This window comes from Crocodylus porosus, unplaced genomic scaffold (genome assembly GCF_001723895.1).
Source record: "Crocodylus porosus isolate Cpor-Errol unplaced genomic scaffold, CroPor_comp1, whole genome shotgun sequence".
Classification (NCBI taxonomy): domain Eukaryota; kingdom Metazoa; phylum Chordata; order Crocodylia; family Crocodylidae; genus Crocodylus; species Crocodylus porosus.
Window position 1 is genome coordinate 2,055,439 of NW_017728945.1, and position 13,598 is coordinate 2,069,036.

General features: G+C 44.3%; 1 protein-coding gene across 2 annotated transcripts in view; it reads right to left on the minus strand.

Moving 5' to 3' along the window:
* Positions 1-1,389: 1,389 nt before the first annotated feature.
* PIP5K1C (phosphatidylinositol-4-phosphate 5-kinase type 1 gamma) overlaps positions 1,390-13,598 on the minus strand; it is a 78,011-nt gene continuing 65,802 nt past the window's right edge. The window contains exons 15-18 of one of the 2 annotated variants that reach the window (XM_019550608.1): positions 11,895-11,996; positions 11,380-11,512; positions 6,995-7,078; positions 1,390-6,551 (exon numbers count right to left, since the gene is read on the minus strand). In XM_019550608.1, coding sequence (XP_019406153.1) covers positions 6,549-6,551; positions 6,995-7,078; positions 11,380-11,512; positions 11,895-11,996 — 322 coding nt within the window. In that variant the 3' untranslated portion in view covers positions 1,390-6,548. The remainder of the gene's footprint in view (positions 6,552-6,994; positions 7,079-11,379; positions 11,513-11,894; positions 11,997-13,598) is intronic. The other variant, XM_019550609.1, reaches the window with a different exon arrangement.

A 13,598-nucleotide genomic window follows, 5' to 3' on the forward strand; every position in this document is an offset into this window, starting at 1 on the left:
GGACATCAGCTGCCTAAAAAAAAAAAAAAAAAAAAAAATCGCCTCTACTTTGATGAACCAGTTCTCACTCACTGGCACGTTATAGTGAATAATATAAAATAAGATGATGACTGAATTTGCATTCTTATTTGCATATTGTTTCAGTGTACGGTAGTTTTTCAGCAAATACAATAATTTTGAGTTTCCAGTACAAATAATTTCATATTCAAGACCTGTCAACACTGTTCAGAAACGCACCCCCCCCCCAGGGCTACACACAGGTTCATCACGTCTTTCATATGCTGAGCTGCTTCCTACAGTTTTGTAACTCAGTAAGTGGCTGGGGCGGCCCCTGCCTGGCTTGTGAGACCCAGCAAGACCGAACAGCAGCCACATGCACAGTGTGACACATGCAGGCAGTCATTGCACTTGCTAAGGAGGACTTCAAGGTTTGCAAAAATGTTCCCCAAAACAGAACCTGGTCAAGACAACGCTGCTAACAGTAGGTTTGTTACATCAAGTTCAAGGAATGCAAAGAAACAGAGACAAATGCATTAATAACCTATTTATTAGAGATCCTTTCCAAAAAATAAAGGGAAGGGCAGAAGGGGAAGCAGAAATGAGGAGGATGTTGCATACAAGTGTCATTAGTTCGTGTCAGCAGTAGTTGTATGGTTTATACAGAAATGCCACAGCTCTGGATTCAGAGGTGCAGTCCCCTCTAAAAAAGGAACCCAAGCTTAGAGATTGTCAAAGTATCAGACAAAAAAGGTGTCTTGTGGAAGCCTCCTAGAGAGTTAAGGGACATGCACAGTTTCATAAATCACAGAGTAAAACAGAACAGAAATATGACTTGATACCATTTAAAAAAAAAAAAAAAAAAAGAAAGGGTTTTGTCCAGCATTTAACTTGCGTTAACTGGAAATTGGTTTGCTGGAGGTAGACCACATGCTTGCAAAGGTCAGTGGTCACAGTCCAAGTTTTCATTCCAGGAAACAAACACTTGGGAGTACTTACAGACATTAGCTAGCTCATGTCAATGGCCAATTAACTCCAGTCTGCACAAAACTAGAAGTCATAGAAATTTCAGATACAGAGGGAAGGAGAGAGAGACACAGAGAGAGAGAAGAAAAAAAAATCTCAAGAATGAGCACATTATGGAGTCTAGGAAACAAAAATCACCAACAGTTTGATGAGAGGACTCCACTATTGACAAGAGTATTGCATTTGAGCTAAGTTCATGATTCCAAGAGGAGAACATTGCATCTAAACTGTCTCACAAAATGCCTTTGTTTTAATACAGTACAATAGTTCAAATAGTATCCACTTTCTTAGCAGTAGCAGCCATCATAGACAAAACAGGGTGCAATCTCACGCTTAAGAGTATTTACAGGATTTTTTTTTTTTTTGTTTTTTTTTTTTTTACACTAAAATGGGAAAAATATTTTAGGAACCGTTCCCATTGGGTTTTGGGTAAGGCAATTAATTCACTAGACATTATAAATAGTTTGTTTGCCTCTTGGGTTTACATCAAAGACTACTATATGCTTTATCACATAGCCTAGGAACAATTACCATTGATTTACAGTTGTCTGAAAAAAGATTTCCAAAAAAGCATTCATGACTTAGAAAACAAACAAAAATAAAAACATGACAATATCCATGGACTCTCATCATATTTTCCACCAAAGAACCACCCCCCCCACCTCCCCAAAATACCCTACTTACATACATTCTTTACATGATGCACACATACGGAGCATACATAAAAAATGACCTTGTAATTTGAACATCAGATATAACAATATACTTGGGTCTAATGTAGACTTCAAAGAAATCAGACACGATCCAAAAAGCCTGAGCTATCTCATTTGCCTTTCCGTTTATAAACAGGGCAGTGATGCTGGGTGTGGTGAAGAAACAAATACTACCGCTGGTTCTAGCTACTTGAAGGAGTGGACAGAGCAATGTTTCAGGGGCCAACTGTCTGAGGAGGACTGGGACCATGCAAGCAGAGAGCTCCTGTCAGCACAGGTGCCCCTGCCATGTACCACAGCCACCCAGCTTCAGCGCCAAGATTCATCTTTTTGTGGCTTCAAGGAAGGCCTCCAGAAGTGCAATTTCAGCTTGCTTAGCTAGATACTACTGGACAGGGGAAAGACAACAAAATAGCAGAATGCTGAAGAGTTAGCTGCAGTAGAGGATACAGCTGAGGATCCCACCAGATTCTTTCACCAGAATCTTGGGGCTTTCATTTCAAAGACTTGGACAAACTCCCTCTGGAGCAGCAGTGTTTGCAGTTGTGGGTTGTTTTTTTTTAATGATTAAGTGCCCACAGCTGGATGCTGCTGTGTAAAAAAAGTGCTGTGGTCACCTCTGGAGACCGGCAGGGTTGTCCTCTATGGTACAACTCCCAGCTGCAAAATAGCCCACTCTGGGTTTAATTGGTTCATCTTGTCATTCAAACTGAGGCTTCCCTTAGTAGTGATCTCAACTAGAAAAGTTCAGATCATTTGTGACCGAATAACTCCTAGTGTTCATTTCTGCCAAGTAACAAGTCCAGATTCCAAGATCACAGGCCACTCCACAGACCTGAACCTTGCGAGTTCAGTCGGCATTTCTCTGTAGAGTCAGAATCGCACTTCACTGCCTGGCTCCAGGCCCCTGGAGTCTAACATGACATGGTCCCTTCATAACCGTGTACCTCAGACTTCAGAAATAGTCTTACCAGAAGGCAATACCCCCTACCCCCACACCAGGCTCTTTAAGCAGGGCTGAGAGATACAAGGTGAAGGGTTGGAGATGATGGACAGCAGTGATGAACGAAGCTGCTTTGAAGTCTAGACTCACTGGATTGCAGTTGGGGTGTTTATTTAATATTTCAAGGAGACATGAAGAAGCTGCCTTCTCTGGCAGACATCAAGCAATACAGACCTTCACAGGTGCAGGTGTATAAACAAACCATCAGCTGCAGAACTATAAATTAAAGAAAATCCTAAACAGAACTACATAAAGGTAGCTGGGCTTCTTTAAGAGGATTCAGAGGACCAACAGAGATAGACAAAGCTCCGTTTCAAGGTAGTGAACAAACAGGTTGAGGGATGTTGGAACAAACACTCCTTAGATGCAGGGGAGCCTCAAAAGAAAGAAACTGAGAGCCCCTAGGAAAAGCTACTTACTGGATTAGTAAACTGCACAAAGCTGCCAGCCTGAAGTCCACACAGGGTGGAAATACTCTAGTCCAAAAGATGGAAAAGGAGAGCGTTTCAATCATTCACACTGCACAGGGAGCCTCTCTAGTAATGGAAATGGGAGTTCAGCTAGGGCAACTTGTTGTGGACACAACTGTACAATACACATGATAGTGCAATGCTTTTGAGTGAAGAAGGATTGAACAGGACAACATGATTTCTATGACTGACCAACTTCTCCCTGCTTTCCCCCTGCACTGGGGAAAAGATTGTTGTATTTTTGTTGTTTTGCGCGGGGGGGATGGGGGGTAGAGTTGCTCTGTTACAGTTACACTGCATGCCACAAGGTGCCTAGATATTTGGAATCCTAATGCAACTCCAACATGCCTGCTGAAAAGGGTTAGAAGCTAAAGATTTGCATACGCAAGAATTTACCTTCAAAAGCCATATTTTGGTCTAGAAAACACACAGTAAACAAGAATGTTTGAAGGGCCATATCACAAAAGGTGGCTCTGGGCTTTGCTTTGCCTCTTGTTAGTAACCAATGGAAGTCTACACTTGCCAAGTTCATTACTACAGATGCCTTGTCTTTGTAATGCAGAGACTCATTATTGTTTTTTGCTGGAGATACACAGATTAATAGTCTTAATAGTCCTGCTCTTGAGCCTTGGGCAATCAGAGGTGCCAAACTTTAGTCAGTCTAGTCTTTAAAAGATCTACTGATGCTAAAAATCTGATTAACCAAACGGAAGGCACATTATCTTTCAAGTTCTGGAAGAGGTGGTCCTGGCCTGTCTTCGAAGTTACTCCTCAAGGCTAATTTCTTTAATTTGAGAGAGAAGGATCTGGGCCATCAGAGCTCCTGTTAACCTTGCTTGGAATTGTGGCTGCTCAGCACTTTGGAAAAATGAGGCTAGAAGTTTAACCTGGTTTTGAAATCTCTTATCTTCAGCACTCCAAGGTACGTTAAATCGACATATTGCATACTTCCCCAAACCCCTCCCCCAAACTCCTTCAGAGAGCTGGCCATCGGGTGAGCCTGTACTGAGCCGTACAAAAATACCACTGACAAACGGGAGAGTTCAAATAGTAAAACAGTGCTTAACGTGAGACAGGACTGTGACTGATAAAGCCTTTGTGAACTTGTCAGAGAAAGGGCCCTAACAGAGCAATGTGATTTGCTACCTGAATGGTACGTGTAATGGCAGCATATTTTAAGGGCTGCTATTAAGAGAAGAGTGTTTCCTTTAATAACAACAAAAAAGCATTAAAAAAGAATATTCTAGATTAATAAATACAGGACATCAAACAATAACAAACTCCGAGAAGCCTGTCCTGACCTGGAGCACTACACATTTACCAAGTCTTCAGTCTCTGTGTGGGAAGAATTAGAAATTTGGGCTTTACATCTTTTAATAGCAGGAAGATAAGAAGTCATTGGATGAAGACCCGTAGCACTTTGGTAGCCATTTGGGGAAAGTTTCTAATGCTCCTACCCAGCCCACCTGCCTTCTGGAACCTGAATTTAAAGATAGCCCTGAGTGCTGATGTCCTTCACAAACTGGACAGACTGATACTAACTCATCAGCTCTTTGCATCTAACACCTCCAGATCGGGGTCTTTCCTCCTCCCCTCCTCCACCCACTGCTTTTGTGGGGGAAGTTAGAGAACAGCATTAAAAAGCAACCCTTAATCCTCTTTCCACCAAACACAATGGAGGGCACAAACAAAATCCAACCCTCTGTTTCTAGGCTTCCATTGCTAGATAGGATTGCTAGAGAAGCCTGGACCCAATATTATTGCATCCTGCTACCACAAGGATGAGCTTCAGCAGAACGCTGCTTCATGCTACTTCATGGCAAAGCAAAGCCACATTTTGTCAGTCTCATCCAGAGCTTGCAGAGCTCAAAGAACAAGCTGTCCACAGCAGAGGCCCAGGTGCTATATTACCCATCTGGCTCTCCAGGACTGCATGTACAGTAGCATGTGTCATACTCCCCAGCACAGACAGAAGCCAAGAATTGGGCTTCTGTTACTGCCTTTAAGATGCAGGGTGTATGTGCGTGCATGCACATCTCCTTGACCAGCCTTTTTGGGGTATGAGGGACAGAGGGGCAGGAGAGGAGAATGGAAGGGGGCAGACACCTGTGAACCTTCTGTTCTCTGCCCCTTGCTTATCCATCAAAAGATATAGCTATGAATATGCCAAGTACTAAGTGATTTCAGTAGAATGCAACACAGATTACACCAGAAGTGGGTGACGGGGGCTTTCGAACTCATATTTATGAGGCAGAAAGTCTGTGGAGACGTGCACAGTTCTCATCTTTCCATGCTCACTCACCAACCTGCATGGACAGCAGTCTGTTGGGAACATCCATATGTTAGCTGATAAGAGGACAGAGCAGACCAAGTATGAAGGGTAGGATGGATCTCCAGCCCAACATAGAGCATATGGTGAAAGCAGCATCCCTGTCAGAGGACAGCCAAGGTGACCACCTCACTATTGCCACATTTCTTTGCTTTCCATACAGATTTACAAATTAACTGTAGCCATCACTAACCGTTTCAAAAATTGAGATAGAAATAGCATGTCTAGTTTGGAGTGCTTTAGTATAGGAACAATTATACTGAATAACCTTTAAATACACTGCATTTATATAGCACCTTTCATTCAAGGGTCTAAGTGCTTTAATCGAAGTGGATATTATTCCCATTCATACACAGGAAAACTGAGGCACAGAGTGGTTCAGTGACTTAGATAGGTCACACAACAAATCAGTGAGAGTCTGGGTAGGACTCTGGCCCCCCTGATTCTCAGTCCTGCTGTCTGGGGTTAGACCACACTGCTGCCTCAGTCACAACTATTCCCGTTGTGCCCTCCCCAGTGAAGATCTGCCCTCTTGCCACCTCCAGTGAGGTTTCACACTGTTTATGAAGCACATAAATATGACAACCAAAAAAAAAGTGCAGTAAACTAAACTTTTAAAAAAGCACGTTTGTGCTGTGTCTGTGCAAAGATAAAATAAATACATGATTACAAAATTAAAAAGGTTCACAGTATCACACACAGGTAGGTAGCTACAGTAGTGCATGTTTGGAAACACTTTGTTACTACCCAGGATTCTCACCACCCAGTTGAAAGTCTCCTTTGGGAGCCCTGAGCAGGTTTCTTTGCTGTCCACATCTTGGATAGATATAAATACATGTTTAGAGTTGCGCTCCATTCTGAAATGCAGTGCCTGGGATCCTGCAGTGCAGCAATACTGGTGTCAGCAAGCTCTTCCCCATCCCTCTGGAATGGCTGCATCAACGAAAAGGGAACACATCAACCTGCAGAGGGAAACGCTGCTCTCTGAGTCTTCAGTGTCTGCACAGTGATTACTGAAAAAAGCAGGGAGAAAGCAGTTAACATGTAAGCATCTCTGTAGGAATCTCATCTATCTTTGCATTTTAAGTCCTTTGAACAAAGAAAGAGGTCTGAAGAGAAAACCATGTTCATGTTGGGCCCTCCAGTAACAGGGCAATTTGGAGATGAATGCTATGGATCACTGAGGTTTGACTGCACTAAATGATTTAGCAGGCTAAAGGCAGCTGTGTTGTCAACCTCTACCTTGATCCTGACTGCGCAGCAGATCTTGCCTGCTGCCAAAGAACCAGTTGAAGTTATGCTGGGACCATACTACAGCCATGCAAGCACACAGAGGCCAAGGTGACTTTCTCTTGCAAGCCAACATCTAGAGCCATGAGCTGGCATGCTGGCAATGCAGTGCAAGTCCTGAGCTTGACCCACCAGGCACCCACTGAATTTTTCTTATTACACTTACTGTATCGCTCTCCTCATCAGAGACAGAGTGGACTTGAGTGCTATAGTGGAGGGGGGAGTAAACCCAACTCCTCTCGTCTGTAGGCTGCCAGAGTGGCCAGAGACGGCAGGGAGAGTGCAAGAGCAGCAGCAGCAGAATAGGAAGCAAAGGAGAGAAGAGGAGAAAATAAAAGGAGAAAATAAAAGAATAGGAAACAATACAGTGAGAACAGCTGTACACCAGAAAACTGAGCTTAACACACGATGCCTGAGAAAGAGCCTCTCCTATCATTACATACTTCAGCCCTATCACAGGGGACAGCCCAGCATCAGCACTATTAAATGGAGCCTCTACTTCCACCACAGTGGAGGTGGCACCACCTCCTTCCACTGCTGTAGCACCTTCTGCATGAGGATCCACAAAAGTAACCCAGGCATCAGCTGAGCCTTAACTCCTGTGTGCGGCCAGCAACATCCTCACAGAGATGAGACAGACACTTAGACAAGTTCTGCAATTTGCTCGAAGTCAGGCAGCAGGTCTGAGACCAAGCTAGAATTACAATCCAACTCTTTCAGCACCCAGCCCCATGTTCTATCCATAAGCCATCTTTCTGCATGCCTTCACTGGAGGTGGCATCAGTACATTCAAAGTTACTGTCACTTGAAGTTTAAAGGAACTCTTATGGTAAAACATGAAATCTTTTGATACACCTTCCTCCCCATCTAAGTGCTAGCCAAGTGTGGAGGCTTGGCAGGTTTTGATCATCGTGAACACAGGCCATGACAGGGATCTTACTACGTAAACCAGTAAGACAGTGAGGAAATGGAGAATAGAGAACAGGTACACAACAGGGAGGCAACATGCAACTGGATTGTTCTGGGTAAAAAGCCTAGAGAGCTTACTAGCCCACAACAATATTTAAGAACCTTCTGCTTCCAGGCCACAGGAAGAAACTTGCAGCCAAAATTCAAGCCTGGCTGCAATTTCAGACATAGTCCCAGAGGACTCCACTTTTATCACAAGACTGTTTCATTTTCCCAGTTGCATTTAAAGGCATGAGGTAAAAAGGAGGATTGGATTAAGCCTGGTAAAGAGATTTACCAGCCTAGGGAAACAATGCTGAGAGTCTAGGACATACAGCTACATTGCACCAGCAGCAGAGCTTTGAAGCACTGGGGGGGGGGTTCCACATGCTGAATTCCATCAATAATTGCAGGCTGTGAGAACAAAGAGCAGCCAAGAGGGGGTAAAACGTCCAGTGCTACAAACCCAGGAATGGGCCTGCATGCTGCACCAAACCCACCTTACTCCACAGCTTCTTTCAACCCTGACTGATAATTACTGCTCTGGTTGAACCATGTAGCCACCTCCTCAGCCTTTTGAAAGCACTAGGTACACATGGAAAGAGACAGCGACTAAAACCGCAGTCTTTGTTGGGTGGAGAGGAAGAAGTAGCATTTGATGCCTGGTCTTTGGTGCCAAGGCTTCCTAATGCGATGATGAATAAGAGTAAAACGGGCTCAAGTAAGAGTAGCAACTCTTGTTCTTACACATAGGTCTGCTCTGACTACTCCTCTCCACTGCCCCTCACATAACAGTTCACAATGCTCAGTCTGCACCTTGCCGTATCCTCATCCAGACTGCTTCATGTGCCCCACACTCCTCCCTTTCCTGGCTGCAGGCAGAGGAACGGGGTGGGTATGCCACATAACCTACCAATCATGGATGATTTGAAGATGTGCAAAGGTGCAGCGATTAGCCTAGTCAGAGTGAGCTGTGGTGGAACCTAAACTGGAGTCCCAGACCCTTGGTAGCTGCTACTGCACAAAGCTACTGCTCCGCTTCCTTTTGAAGGCAGACGGGCGTATTTATTCTGCAAACTTTCAGCAGAGGGGAAAGGTAGCACTGGATGAGGAGTGGGAGCCAGGAGGGACCACAAAAGAGAAGCCACTTTCTAGGAAGAAACCCTCCCATCCACCTGCTGATTCTTAGAAGGTCTTTAAGTATTAGCAGCTGACTAGCATCCTAGATGCCAGCATCCTGTAGCCTAAAAGGTCACATTTTTTGGACTTTTCTCTAAGCAGTGCTCCTTCAGAATCCAGTTCTGGAAATCCAGGAGTATGTGGCCAGAGCTACACAAATACTGAAGTACATCTTAGCTAATGTCACATGCTGCCAAACATGCTGGCAGTAAAAGGTTAAATAACAGGCTGAATTTTACCAAGAGCTTTGTAGCTACCCTTGAGAAAAAGTTGGGGGAAAAAAGGAGGAAAATGGGAAAAAACATGAGTTCCTGCATTCAAATCCATTCCCAAGGTTTCATCCAGTAGCTTCAAGGAACAGCTGTAGGGAATCCATTAAACAGGGTCTTTATGGCCATGACGCCTGTCCCTGTTGGGCCTGAACTCCAGTCCAAAATCCCCACAAAGCAAAGCCACCTGTGGAACAGCCATGGAGATGGAACCAGTAGGAATCAGCTTGAACCCCAGTGTTTCAAAGCCACAGCTTGGCTCCCTTTGTGCACTAGCACGTTCACTTACAGTCCCAGAGGAAAACGAGGCGGCTCGGAGTCTGTGTTGGCGGGGAGAGTAAATCCAGTACCTCCCATCTGTGAACTGGATGGCACCAGGGCAAGTGAGATGAGAAAGGAAACAAAGGATGAATGCAAGAATGGATGAAAGAAAAAGTAACAGAGGGACTGGGCATCTTCAGACCTGAACAGATTAAATGGAGGGAAAGCCGTGCACAGAACCAGTATTGCCCCCTGGGCCCAGCCACGCTGATCTGCACCTTTATTCCCCTCCAGACTAGTGTGGGGATAAAGTGCATCCTTCCCACCACTTGTTGTCTTAAGCATTTAAAAGCAGATTTTTACAGGCAAGTATCTGGTACCTTGGGACTCCCTACCAATTCTCCTCTGGTCACAGCATCCTTTCATCGACTATCCCAAAATGCACCTGTTACAGAGCACCTGCAGTCCTGAGCTACATCATGCTCAGCTGCCAAGTCACCCAAGTTTCCACTGAAGCAGTTTTCCTAGGAGAGTGTCAGTGGGAACTAAAAGCAACTTTTCCCTTCAGTTAAAGGTGAACACTGCACAACACACCACACGCATTTGGAACCAAAGCACCTCAATGACAGATGAAGTTAGGCTATTTGTGCACACTGCAAACAATTGATTATTTCCCCAGAAACTTAGTGAAATAATATGATCGCTCAGGGGTGGAGGGATGGCAAACCCTGCTACAAGTCACTTCCTAGTAAAAGTGGACCATACCTGAAGGAACTCACACTCAATTGTCACTCACAGGCAAACAGAGCAGCAAGGGTTAGAAAAAATTGCATTTTGAACAACATGCATAAAAATCCAAACAGGTAATCTTTTAAAACCAAGCCGATTCCTTCTGCAACTCCCTTGAGCAAAGTTACTCAGCAATGAATGAGCAGTTCTGCAGAAGTCACACGAGTACAAGGAAAGACAAATGTTGCTCTCGTTGCAGTGATCTGTTTGTACTGAAGTGTCAAATTAGGGGGCATAGGTCTACAACAGCTGCAGCCAGCAGGGTTGCAGTATGGACGTTTAAGTTCATAGTCTTTAAGGAAGGGCTCCCTAGCCATGGCCAGCGTCAATGCAAGGAGGAAGTTGAAGCAGTGATGTTGCAGACCACACAGGCTGCCTCAGATCCTCTCTGCTGACTTTTGACAGTCAAGAGAAGCAGCTCTGTGCTATTAAAAATCTCTAGTCTCCAGAAGGTGCTCAATCATTGTGAGAGACGACAGAGAAATCCAGTGCAAAGCTACACAACACTCTTGATGCTAATCCACTAACCATCTCACTTACTCCCTGATTTAGTACTAAACATCCACTGTAGCATCTAACGCATTTGCCTGCGGGGGAGGGAAAAACTGAGTTCATCACAAACCTCTGAGGTGAGCTGGCACAGCAACATTCTCAGTTTTGTCTCCAGGACACAACAAGGATATAATCTAAATCTTAGTATTTTCAAGCAGTGTGCCTATCACAAGATTCCCAAGCATGACAGCTTGATCTATTTAAACCCTTCTACGACTTGTGCATATATAGGTAGCAAAACTATAAGAGGAACAAGGCAAAGAGACACAACTATAGAGTACATTTAAGACAGCAGTAGCATTCATCCCTCTGCCAGAATTCTTGTTATTACTTAAAGGTTTAATCCAGAGATAACAGGATTAAAAACCTTTCTAACTAACCAATGAGTGGGCAGTTAGCTAGTTAAATGTTTCTGATCTATAACATATGGATTACCCAGATCAGATATTTTTCTTCACTTTACTGTTCTGGTAATTCAAACCCAGTTACAGGCTTGCCTGAACACAAAGCTCACATTTTTAAAAACAGAGACTATGTAGCTTAAGTATCTTACAAAGTATATGTCTGTGACTGGCACATCATCTTCATCCGATGCCTGGCTGGCTGGTTCTGAGGCCTGACTAGCCGTTTCCACTTCTATTGTAGCCGTGGATGTTGCAATGGCACAGGCTAAAGAAGCTGCCTCCCTGAAAAAGAACAAAGAAAAGAAGACGATCTGTCTTAATTAAAAAAGGGACAAAGTGGAAAACATATGAGAGGAGCTAAAAAAGGTTCAGCTGAAAATTCAGAAGTCACGGTCACATGATACAGACCAATGCTGTTCCACTGCTCTATTTGGGTAAGGAACTAAACTGGTAGTGAAATGTGTCATGACTCATGGAGAACATTTGTCCCCATGCATCTGCCCGCCACCACCTCCAAGTGCCCACAAGTGCCACAGCTATCCACCATCCAGGTGGGCAGCTCTGAAGCAGCCCATGTCAGAGGACTATATGCTGGCATTTCCTCATAACCAACAGCAATGGAAGCCTCCAAAGACCTATTTACTTTCCTTTATAAATCATTTACCCTTTATCTTCTTCCGGAGCCACAATCTCAATGTCACACTTTGTCTCTAGCTCTACATTTATCTGCTGGAGCTCTTCTTCAACCCGATCTTCCTCATGTGACCTGCAAAAGCAAGGGGAAGACAACCCATCTGCTCAGTTCCACATTGTATATGTTTACAGTGATATTCAGGGTCAAGTTTTCAATCATCCACAACCAGCCTGAGCCATATAACCTGACCTACCCTACGTATCACACACCAATTACAAACAAATGCCACATTTGTCCCAGGATAAATTATTTTATCCTAGGACAAAATGCAATTGTTCAGACATCCATCTCTACTGTTCCAGGATACACCCTAAAAAAAGGTTCATGGGGTAAGAAGTACTAGTAGTTTATCCTGGGACACTGCAAAAAGCATCTGAAGGATTATCCCAAGATTGCATCATTAAATCAATGGCAGAAGAGTGGCAGTGCATTCAGCCACCCATTAAACCCCGATTAGAAGGGCAATGTGTGTACATGCCAATCCTGAGACATTTCTGTTCCAGACCAAGCACAGATACCTTGTTCAGGGACAAATGCAACATCTGTTCCTTCTGGCCATCACCAAAAGCTGTCCACATTGTGCTTGTTTTTTGAGCATACCACTAAGAGGTACCCCATATTGCTTTGCACAGTCCGCTTAAGAATTAGTCCATGGATGACTCATCTCTTCCTGTGTTGCTTCTAATTCTGCAGGCACCAGAACAAGGAAGCAGGATGCAGGAAGGCCTCAAGCAGCACTGTGTGAACACCCAAGGCAGCATCCTGTGTTTGAGGACTGCAGCACCCAGACAAGTTCTACACACACTGCAGAAAGAGGAGGGCTAGGAGCTGAATGCAGGCTGGTCAGCCTCATGCCCAGAAGTTCAACAGCTTCCAGGCTTAACTGGACTGCTACTAGAAGTCAAGTTTAGAAACTGACTGTATAGCTGGATGGGCTTGAGGATGGTCTTACAGTCAGTCCTACCTGTTGGTGTCGACGGAGCCTATTATTTTCTCCTCCGTTCCAGTGTTCAGTCTTTAATACCCAATCATCACAAATCTGCTTTAGGTCAGACTAATCAGAGCCTCACACGCTGCAGTCAGCAGCGCAACTTAGCGGATTTGGTCTGGCCTTGGTACAGGCACCCAGCAACTTGTTGCAAAAGTAATAGCCTGTGAACATCCACCTGCAGTACTGCTGCTAGCAGAGGTGTGGCTACCTCAGCTCTTGCAATCAGAAACAGGAGTCAGGATCTCTCCAGTGGTTGATCTTTTTAGACAGTTTTTGACACCCTAACTTCCTAGATCAAGGAGTCAGTTTTTTCCAAATTTTATTTTCCAAGAAGTTGAGAGGTAGATAAAAGAGAACAGAAGCAGCAAGACTAGCTGGATCAGGCCAGCTGACAACATGAAGACCTGTACTTCATCCCATTTTCCCGTTGGCTGGGTGACAGATGGAAGCTGCTTGCCACAGGAGAAGGAAGCAGAGAATAGCTGCCCCATGGGAAGCAGCTGGCTAGCTCTTCAGTTTTAGCGCTTCAGGCTGGCCAAAGCCCTTTGGCCTCTTCTGTGGTTCCTGCTTTGCCAATATTGTTTAAGTATTAAAGGGTTAATATATGCTTTAGTCTAGACTATAAATGCCTACCCCAGGGAGAGCCATATAACTTGTGGATTTGTCTTCAGTTTAATATTTTA